The sequence below is a fragment of the Nymphalis io genome, chromosome 18 (genome assembly GCF_905147045.1).
Source record: "Nymphalis io chromosome 18, ilAglIoxx1.1, whole genome shotgun sequence".
Taxonomy (NCBI): Eukaryota; Metazoa; Arthropoda; class Insecta; order Lepidoptera; family Nymphalidae; genus Nymphalis; species Nymphalis io.
Window position 1 is genome coordinate 8149685 of NC_065905.1, and position 12679 is coordinate 8162363.

The following is a 12679-nucleotide window of genomic DNA, read 5'->3' on the forward strand; positions in this document are numbered from 1 at the left end:
AACTATGACAATTGCAGCGATAAACGAAAACCGACCAATTTTCTTAGATTATCCTTTGAAACGTGTTTTAGGTCGATATAGGTTTAGTTGTAAGGCAATGAACTCATTAACTTTATTGTTCAATAAATTCTCAGTAGCAATCCAATGCTGGTTTGGGCCTTATTACCCCTATCGAAATATGACGGTCTGGTTTGAGAGTGTATCTGTTTGTGTACTCTGTAATGTCTTTTTCGCGTTGGCTAATCCTTATGAATTTGTGGTATTATATTTATTTCCAAATTATCTCTTTGCAGTTGAAACACTTGGAAAATGGGAGTAATAGGGCCAAAAACCTTTCAAAAACATAAGCCCCGTCTTATTTCCTCTACTGGTGATAGGACGGCTGGTTAATCTTACCCTAGACTCTACAGGACCAGAATTAAGTTATTCCAAATGCTGTAAATCCACGTGTAAGTGATGCCAAACACAGCTTTGGCATACGTCATTTAATGATTACAGGTGGATGGTTGCGTCTTATCAGATAACATCCGATATAATATTACTCACGTTAAAATAATAACATTGACAAAATATACAAAAATTTATGCCATTATTAAGAAATATATACGATATAAGGTAGTATAATTTCTCATTTCCGATTAAATAAAAAACTCTTAAAAATAAAATTTCGAGTTACTTGTGACATAAAACCATGAATCATGTTGGATGAATTGTGTGTTTTATAATTTAAAAAAAAAACTGTCATACGTTTGATGAAGGTAAAATATTGGGATCCGAATAGATTCTTAAGTTTTTCTGTTGGACTTTTTTTATTCTTCGGCATAGTAATAAAGTTCTCTTTTCAAAATTCACTTTCACTGATTCACATTTTAACATGGATATCATGTTGCTATTAAAAAAATAGCTGGAAAATTTTACATTCTTTTTTATGAAATATTATTTTGTTTCATTCGTAGTATTCATAGGATTTATAATCTCGTATTAAAAGAGTATCACTTCGTTTGAAAAGTACACAAAAATTAAATCACACTTATGAACACTTCAAAATTTTTTAATTAAATTTATATTTTCTTAATAGTTAGATCGATTATAAAACAGTTTACAAAACAACTGTATATTAAGTTTTATTTAATAAACTGCTTCAAATAGCAACGGATAGCATGACACTAAAATTTAATCTTAGATTACATCAAACGCTTATTATCTGATAATTTCGAAATTGAAGGTGGGAATAAACACTAGTTATCGATAATAATTGGTTATAAATAATGAAACTTGAAGTGTGAATGGTGATAATATATATATATATTTTATAGAATAGGAAGGTGGACGAGCATATGGGCCACCTGATGGTAAGTGGTCACCAAACGCCCTTAGACATTGGCATTGTAAGAAATGTCAACCATCGCTTATAGCCAATGCGCCACCAACCTTGGAAACTAAGATTTTATGTCCCTTGTGCCTGTAATTACACTGGCTCACTCACCCTTCAAACCGGAACACAACAATATCGAGTATTGCTGTTTTGCGGTAGAATCTGATGAGTGGGTGGTACCCAGACGAGCTTGCACAAAGCCCTACCACCAGTAAAATTTAATCTGTGATAAAATCGTTTTATAATACTTTTGAAAATTTTTATGGAGGGAGATAGATTTTTGAAGCGATAGATTTGGGGAAATTATATTTATTTTTTGTTACAGCCCAGATGCCATGAAAATCGAGATGACCTATTCGGGCGTGTTAAGATATTTTGGATTCCTTGAAAAAAGGAGTCATTAAGGTTCTTAAGAACTTTTAAACCGTTCTTAAATTGTTTTAAACGACTTGAAAACAACAATAAATATACGCGCGATATATATATTTTTTTCTTTGATTTTGTAGTTAATATAAAATGTAATAAACCCAATATTGCATTATTTATACCTTTTTAGTGCATATTCTGTTATTGTTTAATGGCATTGTTCGTCTTGTAAAATAAAAAAAAAAGATTTCATTTTGTCAGATTGAAAAGTTGGTAAAAAAACTCTTTATATTATTGTTTTTAATTAGCATTTAAAGTACCGATTTATAATATTCTATAAACAAGATACGGGCAGGTAAGATTTAAGAGACTATTTAGAAAAATATTTTTTTCTTCACTTATAAGATTACTTCACTTATAATTTTTAATTAAATTGTTTCTGGAAAAGCAAAAGCTATAACCGTCAAAGTCCATTCTATTGATGTTTGAATCTATTACTCATTTTGTTTATTGATATTATTAATCACTTGTATAAAAAATGACATAAAACTTTATATTTTGCTTTAAAATGTTTTTCATGCTCAGTATAGGTACATCAGTTTTAGAAGAATTCTAATAAAAAAGGCAATAGAAAAAACTGTTTCACAATTTTTAAACGATTAACAAAGAATCTTTCAAAATCCATAAAGCATAATTTTTTTTTTGTATCTTACACGAATGAAGACGACGAAATCCATCCACGCAGCCACAAGTCAACATAACTTAGTCAGTTTATCACCATGGTATCACAACACTCGCGAAAAAAAAAAAACAAACGTTCATGCGACACGAGATATTACAACATATGACACCAATACATTGATTGACCGACGGATATTAAACACGATTATTAAGAAAAATATATAGAGACACGAGCAGAGAAAAAGTTTTAATACATTTATTGCGGAATATCTAATTAAATATGAATAACAATAATGTGAACCGACAAAACGACTAACGTAAACTGAACGAGGAAAACAAATTAATTCATCGTTTACCGGGAACGACATTCATCATCACACAAAAACTGGATAAATTCAATTCATACAATATAATAATTGAATAGCACAAACGTAAGCCTTTAACATAATAATTAATATTTCAATAGATAATGGTTTTATTTTCGTGTGAACAAATATTAACATGCTATTCACCTCCATAGACATATGTAAGTGTTTTTTTTTAAATTTTGAACGAATTTAATTGTCTGAATAGTATATATACGTCAAATAGGAAAAAAAGAGGTTTGGGCTTGTGTTTGTATGTGTGTGTGTGTAATAAATATAAAATCACTTTTTCTCAAATAATTCATATATTACAATATTAGTTTTGTGGAAAAATGTCCTTTCAGGGATATATTGTTGAAACTCATGTTTCTAGCTAAGCCGGTCACTGTTTTACAGTTTTTTTAAGTGTCACGCTCTTATACTTTTTTCATATAAATAAACTATTCGGGCGTGTTTTTTTAAAAAAAAAATCTGTTAAATAAGTGTGAGCTTATTTATCACTCTGAACATAATATTACAAACCATTATTCACACGAACACCAAAAAGAGTGTCGAGTAATTAAATGTTTTTAATTTTATTTATAATTTTTTCCTCATGGCTAGAACTCTGCTGTTTTTTTTATATAACAAATACCAAACCAGTTCCAAACAACGCATGTCCTAGAATAATTGTTCTCATACGCCAATATATAAACCCAAAATCTATTATAAATATTTAGGGTTTGAAATATTCAACTAAATCCTTCTCTAATTATTATTACCTACAACTAAAACATTGCAAATGATTTTTTCATAACCTTATTTGACCCAAGAAAGTCGATTTCAACAATTATATACAAACCTCTGACCCTTTCCAAACATTGGCCCAACATACTGATACGACCAATATCTACAAATATTTGTTTTTCGGTACAAACCTTTCTGTTTGGCCCTGGTTGCGTGGCGCGATACTGGCGGTGTTCGGCCGAGGCTTTCGAGATCTGTGTTGCTGCTTTGGTAAGGGCTCGGTCTGTCGTCCAATGCTGGTGGACCCTGATACAACGAAATATCTATTACTAATAAATACTGATGGAAAATTATATTATTTCTTATGCTGTTTTTGACATGTGCACATTTGAGTTGTAAATAATTATTACTTTTATTATATATGTAGTTTGAGTAACAATAATTATCATCTTCACATTTATGCTTATATACTTAGAAATATATATTTGCATGAAAGGCTTTGAAATACTTTTAAGGCAAGCTGTTTAACGCCAACACTCTTTGGAAATGCATTGCTCCATAATGGTGGTTGAAAACATAATATAAGAAAAAAATATTTTAACAAATATATATTTTTTTATTCTTTTTTAGGGGGGGCCTTTGTAGGCAGCCTATATGTCGGCCCCATAATTAAAACAAAAAAAGGCTCAAAAACTAAGACTAATTCAGTTGAGAGAATCACTAACAAATTCATATACTTTTATTGCCGAAATACTCGAAGGTTTACTAAAAATAGAATTAAAAACACCATAATTCATAAAATTTAACTTTGGTTCATATTTTAGTGTTTCTCTCAAATTGTGGTTACGAACACATGCCAATAACAAGTGTGAAACATCATCTATTACGCTACATACAAATATGATTCTTGTAAACTCACAAGTTTGTATATAACAGTCTGTATGCATTTCAGCAATTGTTTCGCTCCTTCCTCCGTTTCCTCTTGAAGTAAATACTGGTCGTGTTCAATCGTCAGCACCAGAGACCGGCTGTATCTAGTTGAAAAATAGCGAATTACACTCGGTTTCAATATTTAATAAATCGTTTTTCGACATCAGTAACCGATCATTAACCAGACACTGAATCACAGGCAACTTGGAAATTCACGAAGCGTTTTTTAGGGATGTATCCGTACGCAAAGCGCAAAGATTTTGACCTGGACCATGTTATTCCGAACTCAGAGAAACACAAAGAGAAGTAAATGAGTTTATTTCCAAAGTTCCACATTCCAATTTCATACCTACACGATTCAATCTTATAATAATATCCTAGGACATTATTCACACACGGCCATCTGATCCCAAATTAAGCAGAGCTTGTGCTATGGAAACCAAACAACTGACACACTACATATATTACTTTTTTTTTGCAAAAACAAACAATACAACTTATATAGATAATTACATCCAGAGCCAGGACAAACAGACATGTTCATGCACACAAATGACTGTACTGGGTGGGAATCGAATCCACAACCTTCGGCGTGAAAGGCAAGTATCTACCAACCAAGCCAACCGGCTCGTCGAAGGCTATTACTAAGCTCAGTGAAATGTCTTGATACTGTAACTTTTATAGGCATACAGTTTCGCTGATTTATATAATCACTTTTATACTAGTACATTAAAGAGAATGAAAAAAAAATATGCAGCCTGTATATGTCCCACTGCTACGCTTAGGCAAGTAAGGCGAAATTAAGCAAGCCTTTGTGAAGAGCTTGTTTAATCCATCATGCTGGTCTACTGCGGGATACATAAATTCTTGCCCAACGTGAGATTAATATTATAAAGACACGATTGAAACCGCAATTTAGTTTTGAACATGAAATAATGCTAAACTAACCTCCTGGTATGCATCTGTATACACTGGACAATGTGAGCGTTGAGGAGTGGGAGGATCAGCTCCGCACGAGGAGCGGTAGGGCTTGGTGGAGTGTTCAAAGGCTTTGGCAATTTCTGAAAACATCACATCTCATAAGACATTACCCTGCAAAAATTAAATATCAACCTTTTAGAATGTTAATAGCAAATAACGAGAATTTAAAATGTTTGTCGACAAGTTTATGAAATGAGACTTCTTTTGCCACACAACGTGCAATTGAAATTGTCCTTATTTGTTTAGTGTGTGGCAGTAAAAAAACTTTTCTAAATTATCTTATGTTTTTAATAGACATTTATACATTGTTATGATATTATAAGTGTTCTGAAGAATCGCAGCTGCTGCACACACATACACCTACATTAGTGAAAACGCACGAAAATGATAGACTGTACATTTCTACCCTCGGTATCTAACATTTGGTTCTGGCTTTTTGTAACCAATCATATCACCCTAAGAAACTAGGGATTTATATTTAAATATCGAATTTCGCAGAACATTTTAAATAAACTATGTACTTACTGGCAAGTTACTTCGCAACTATAAAGTCGCGAGCTGCTGTTAGATTTTCATTTCAATTATCTTATAATGTGACAAACTAAAAAGCGCTCGAAAGCACCTACTTGAATCAAGATTATTATTGTTTTAAGTGCATATAGATATTTTTGGTCAGGTACAAAATATTGATTTTTCGATTATTTATTTCGAAACTAATAATCTAATATTTCTACAACAATTTGTCTATTGCTAGTGTTGCTAAGCTAGAAGAATCAACCCAAAAGCATATTTCGGTAGAAAATTTCCTTGATCGAATTAAAATCTATGACTTATCCACATCGACGAGCTTGAATAAAATAAGGGCTTAAAAAGTAGTTTGGAGTCTTACTGTAGCTAGATAAGTCCGCTTATCCTTATAGAAGACGAGCGCAGACGTTGTAAGGGTCAAGTAGCAATCGGTCCAGTTTTTCTTACTCTTCTTGCCGCCTTCGAAAAACTTTGTCCTTTTCACTGGCCCTTCATGTATCACTGTTGCCTGGAGAAAAATTCAATTGAATAATAAATACTTTATTCTAAACAGTCCGCCATATGATATCTTCTATCAGACCGGAAACATATGTGTACATAAAACAAATACCCAGATCACGTAAAACAATAATTCTATAGATATTGTTCCATAGCAGAACTCGAGCCTGCAATTTTAAGTTTAGCAGTCCGTTGCAATAAGAACGAAAATCGAAATTCACCGCAGAAAACGGTCGTGAAATGTCAAAAAATAATATGCGACATTGACCATAGTAAATATAATATTTCAAGAATACATGCATCGAAATAGTTTATAAAAATAAATAGTATATATAAGTCACGGGTAAGTAATGAAGTAAGTTCTTACAAAATAGCTCTGAAGATTCAATTGATACTTTTTTATTTGTAACTTATATCTTTAATCAAGGTCAATATTAGTTGATTTAGGATACTCAAATGTTTTAGGATATTTTATTAAGTTACATTTAAGTTTTTTATCTTTATTTATAATTAATTTATAATTAATCGATATAAAATATTATGTTCGTTGTGTCAGTAATTACCTTATCATTATTAAAATAAATAATTAATAATTAGTAAGCAGACCTCAGCAGGGTGCATCATCAGTCTCGGCGATGTTAGCGGCGGTCGTGGTTTCTGTTTTGACGCCACCATCGACCTGGACTTCCTCTCCTTTTTCGGAAATCCTCGCTCCCTGACTTCGACATCAAGACTGTCTCCAGATGATCCGGTTTCCAAATGCAAGTGGTTGGGCCTCCGTGACACGGCTAGAAGGTTCTCGGTGGAACCTCCTGAAATTGATTTTATTTATGAATTTAGTTAATGTACAGACATTTTACGAAATACATATAAACTTTATTCGCTTCGCTTAATCCTTTTTATGGAGAAAATGCATATCAGTGTTTTTGCTGGTGGTTTTGTTTCTCGCACCCCGGTTTGTTGATATATTAAATAATCTAATTGATAGCTCATATTATTGAGGCATTCAAAATTATGGATGTGCTTGGCAAAAATACAATAACCGCCCTTTATGCCCCCACAGGAGACATGGGACGGGTAAATGTCGGGATAAAGCAACATTAGTTATTTATATTTAAATTAAAATAATAACGATGTATTCAAAGACCTTTCCCATTCAGCTAACTATAAAATGTATACAGCTAAGTAGCTAATCTTTATGTAATTGTTTATTTATTAACGGGCCGGTTGGCGTGATTGGTAGATACTTGTCTTTCACGCCGAAGGTTGTGGGTTCGATTCCCACTCAGGACAGACATTTGTGTGCATGAACATGTCTGTTTGTCCTGAGTCGGGGGTAATTATCTCAATATGTAGTATATCATTGTCTGGTTTCCATAGCACAAGCTCTGCTTAGTTTGGAATCAGTTGGCCGTGTGGGAATAATGTCCCAGGATTTTAGGAGAAAGGTAAACGTTCAGATGGATTATACGATAAGTTACAATAGATCATCTTTATATCTAAACTATATATAAAAAGTTATTTATATTTTATTGTAACAGTCATAGAGTTAAGTTCCAATTCAAATGCTACCCATAATACATAAATTGTAGGCATTCAAGTAAAATTCCAGTAATTAAACTTGATATATATTTTATCCGTGTATTATATAAGCAATTCAATGTCTAAACATTTTTTTGCATTGCTAACTTGTAACGCAAGGAAAAGGAATACTAAGTTTATATAATCAAACATTTTTATTTATTACCAGTGACAGCCTGTGAATGTCCCACTGCGTGTTGGTTATTAATAGGAGACCAATTCTATTAACCCATTGTCATTTTATCGCAATCGAATCGAAGCGTGATCGTTGCCGTTTATCCGTTTTCCTATTCTTTAATTTAATTATCGACTATTACCATAAAAGTTAACAATTCAGTTTGCTTTTTACATAATGATATATGTTAACATATTATCGGTTCGGTTCCGACTCGAATAAATACAGATTATGCGAAATTGGATCGGAATTGAATCGGAAACGTATAGTAATTGTTATAAATTAGTAGAATTACATCCCAGTTTGATTTAAAATTAGTAAGAACTCACCAAGTCGTTTGTTCACCCATAACGGTGGACTGTCGCAGTTCGCCTTGCTAAAGCTTCTCTCCAAGTCGAGACGACTCCGCTCCGACGTCGGTGACCAATTCCAAGATTTTGCAGGGACATCTTGCAAGGTATCCTGTCAGAAAAAAATATTTTTAGGACTGTTGCGGTTTGTTTTCGAAAAACAGGAATTGTAGCGATAAGTATTGACGTTTCTTGTAGTAAATTTCATTAAGATTGTAAATAAACTGAACTAAGGAATTTCTCGGAGATGTGTTCTAATTTTTTTGGTACCAGCATGCGAGTCGGTGAATAATTTTGTGACAAAACTACATCCGATGCAGATGCATGCTGGTCTTTCCTTAAATGAATTTTCAATTGCAGCTCGAAAGTTGAAAGAAATTTGAGTTAAAACTGTCAGCTCTCTATCTGATCTCTTCGTTTGTGTAGGATGTCCGTCCTGAAGATACTTTGGGAATAGACTGTTCACCTGTGTTTGGGTTTACATCTGTGCAGTACAAATCTATTGAGAGTGAGAGTGCCGCTGAGCTTACTCTCATTAGCAATATGATAGTTCTTTTACCCGAGTGACAATTAAAACAAAAACAGAGAGACGGAAGATACTCAAACAATTTAATGAGACGTACATTACAATTATCAAACGTATTTTCCTTATGGTCATATTAAAATATGTATTATAAATAATAATTATTGTGCGAAGTAATGCATTTATTACGAACTAGTTTAACCCGCGTCTTCAGTATTATTTCTCGTCATACTTTCGTAACTCTTTTCAAAGGTAACCATTTGTACATTTTTTATTTCAAAATGAAAGAACTTTCCCCTCTATCCCTTATTTTATCAATTTGGAGGTGATTTTAATAAAACCTATAACCTAAGGTTCAACCTTGTTTCGTATGCAATTTCATCAAAATCAATTCAGCTTCAGTGGCTTAGCCGTGAAAGTGTAAAAACAAACGTGAGTGACTTTCTCATGACTGACAAGTGATTTTCTCATTTATAATATTATTTAGTATGCATAGGCCAGAAATTTGTCATATGACAAAGAGGGCCGTTGTAATGTTAAAAATTCTATGTCCTTCCTTAAGGTTCGAGCTTGTCCCATTCCAAATTTAATCAAAATCTGTTCAGTGGTTTGGAAGTGAAAGTATAACAACAGACATAGAACTTTGCATTTTTAACATTAGTATATAATTTAATGTCCAAACTCATATTTTAGTAACATACCCATAATGGCAATACAACACGATCACTCATCGAACCATTTAGGGTATTAAATTAATGACACGTTTTACTCTGCCGCCTTTCCTCCTACCTCACATCATCATGCTACATCATCCCTCGGTCATCGTAATGGGTTCTCCATGGTGGTATCCATATGAGAATTGATCGATACATTGCCTTTTTAAATGAAGTAACTTTAAGCTTCGAACTTTGCATACAAAAGTTTTAATATGTCAATCAAATTATATATAAAGTTATTTGTAAAGTTGCAATGATGGCGCCACTGTCGTTTTATTATGTGATAATGTCCCTTTCACACACACTGGGTATAAATGAGACAGTAATAAACCATTTTTAATAAGAAATTATCTACATTAGATTATTTTAGACGATTGTATTAATTATATAAAGATATAATATAAATATGTTATTTAACATTGTTAATAAATACGAACTATTATTTATTGCAACTCTTACGACTGAAATACAAAATTGACATATAAATTACCCTTTTTGAAAGCTATAATTGCATTTATATTTGCAATAGCTGGCCTATAGCTATATATATATATATATATATATATATATATATATATATATATAGCTATATATACTGTCACTGACTTGTAATGCCTATAAATAAAATGATTAAAATATTACCTCGCGAAACCACGTCTTTCCACGTTTTAAATTAAACATTATCACTAACGAAATAATCTCAACACGAAGTCCTCCCCATTTTCAATCACAGCACTTCACAAAAACAATATTTAAATGGCAAATTCAGTTTATTATTTTCAACGTAACAACGTGACGCACCAACACCCGTGGCAGAATAAGCGTAACAATGATATTGCGTAGTGTTGTACCAGTTGCGGAATCGATAGTTCATCGTGGACTAATATTTTTTAACGTGACTACACTAGTTGCAAAATTATTACAATACCAACTAAGCGTGTATAATATATGGATTTAGTTTTAGCAAGATTATCGTATTAATTATTTATTGTAACAAAGCATTTGCAATATATTACTGTTTTTATTCACATGTTTTATGTTTGTGGGTAATATTATTATTATTTTTTAATCTTATTATACTTTATATATGTTTGTTATATGAATAAATCTATATTATGTCTTCCTGACGGATCGGTTAAGGCGGCAATTCTAAGCCGATAGTATTTATAACAAACAACACGCACAAGTGTGGCGCACACACAGATGCACTCATAGTTAGATGGGAAAATTCATATATATGTCTTTATTAACAAAGAAATGAACTTAATTTTAATAATTCAAGTTAATTGGATTTATTTTTAAAATATTCTAAATTGATTAAGATTTCGTCCTATTTATTATTCAATTTAAGTTAGGAACAATTAAATAAACCGCCCTAACCGCCGAAACTAAGATATGATGTCAGATGATGATGATATGTGTTACACTGGCTTAACCTTTAAATCGAAACACGGCAATACAGAAGCGTTTTATAAGATAAGTGGTAAGTGGGTGGGATCCAAACAGACTTGCACAAAGGCCTACTACAATGGGTTGTTTCATTTTATATTAATATGTTCATGTATTGATATGTGTGTTTCTTGTTTGAAACGTGTTTCGTGATTCAGACCAAATGGGGGAATCACCCATCTTGAGATTATTTTTCAATATTCATACATCATGAACAAATAAATAATGAGAAGTTGAAATGTAAGGAACGTTATATATATTTATGACTGCCTTATTGGTCTAGTGGCTAGATATAAGAATCCAAGGTCCTGGGTTCAAATCCCAGTTCCGATCAAAAGAGTTATTGGGTTCTCTGTCAAAAATTCGCAGCAGCATCCTGGAGTCTGGAAGTTGCAAGTGGGTATACTCCCGTGCCTGGGAAAGCACGTAAAGCCGTTGGTCCTATGCCTGAACTCTTTACGGTCGTGTCAGATTGCCGTCCCCTTGGATTATGAGAGTCAAGAAATAGAGAGTGCACCTGTGTTTGCGCACGTACTTGTCCACTATAATATCTCCTGCGTAGTTGGCTAATCACTCTCGAGATTGGCCGCCGTGGCCGAAATCGGTCCTGAGGTCATTATTATATTTAAGATTTTTATGTAAAAATTAATGAAGTTGTTTATTTAATGTTCAGTCTTATAAATATATTTACAGGCTACAATCATTATTCAATTTATAGAATACTTGAATGATGAATACTTATTATTTATGAACAGCGAGATTGATTTTCCAGATACAATTATGACAAATAGAAGTGAGACAACCAATCTTTTTTCTCTCTTCTTTCCTACATGAAGGGAAACCGTCGACTGGATGTTAATTATTACGAAAAAACGAATACTAATACATATCGATCATAGCATGGCACATCACTAGTGGGCTGTTATCAACGGCCGGTCGTCGAATCGACGTTAGGAAACATTCGCTCTCCTTATCTCAGCTTTATTACGCGTACACTGATTATTGTCGGAATTCAATGGAGCCAATATTAATGCAATCAGATACATACATGCCTCACTATATGACATATAAATAATACATAAAAGTATATATTAGTCACTGCATACAAGACCGTTCTAAGCCTTAAAGGGCACTAAGGTGCATAGAGTTTGCGGTTTCGATTAATAAATGTAATACGATTGATGTAAAATCGTGCCTCCCGAGTTTATTTTCTTACTACTCGCCGATTACATTAGTTATGTCTACGAGGCGTTGTAGCTACCATTGGCTTTTTAATTACGGATCGTAATGTTACTAATAACGGATAGTTTGGTAAATATATGAAGTTGAAATATTGCTGGTGGTAGGGCTTTGTGCAACCTCATCTGGGTAGGTACAACCCACTCATCAGTCATTCTACCGCAAAACAGCAGTACTTTGTATTGTTGTGTTCTGG

General features: G+C 32.8%; 1 protein-coding gene across 3 annotated transcripts in view; it reads right to left on the minus strand.

Annotated features, from left to right (window-relative positions):
- LOC126775422 (rho GTPase-activating protein 27-like) overlaps positions 1 to 12679 on the minus strand; it is a 126245-nt gene that overhangs the window by 6502 nt on the left and 107064 nt on the right. For all 3 annotated transcript variants that reach the window (XM_050497355.1, XM_050497353.1, XM_050497354.1), the window contains exons 3-8: positions 8536 to 8668; positions 7057 to 7262; positions 6314 to 6460; positions 5392 to 5504; positions 4433 to 4547; positions 3705 to 3819 (exon numbers count right to left, since the gene is read on the minus strand). In XM_050497355.1, the coding sequence (XP_050353312.1) occupies positions 3705 to 3819; positions 4433 to 4547; positions 5392 to 5504; positions 6314 to 6460; positions 7057 to 7262; positions 8536 to 8668 (829 nt within the window). The remainder of the gene's footprint in view (positions 1 to 3704; positions 3820 to 4432; positions 4548 to 5391; positions 5505 to 6313; positions 6461 to 7056; positions 7263 to 8535; positions 8669 to 12679) is intronic.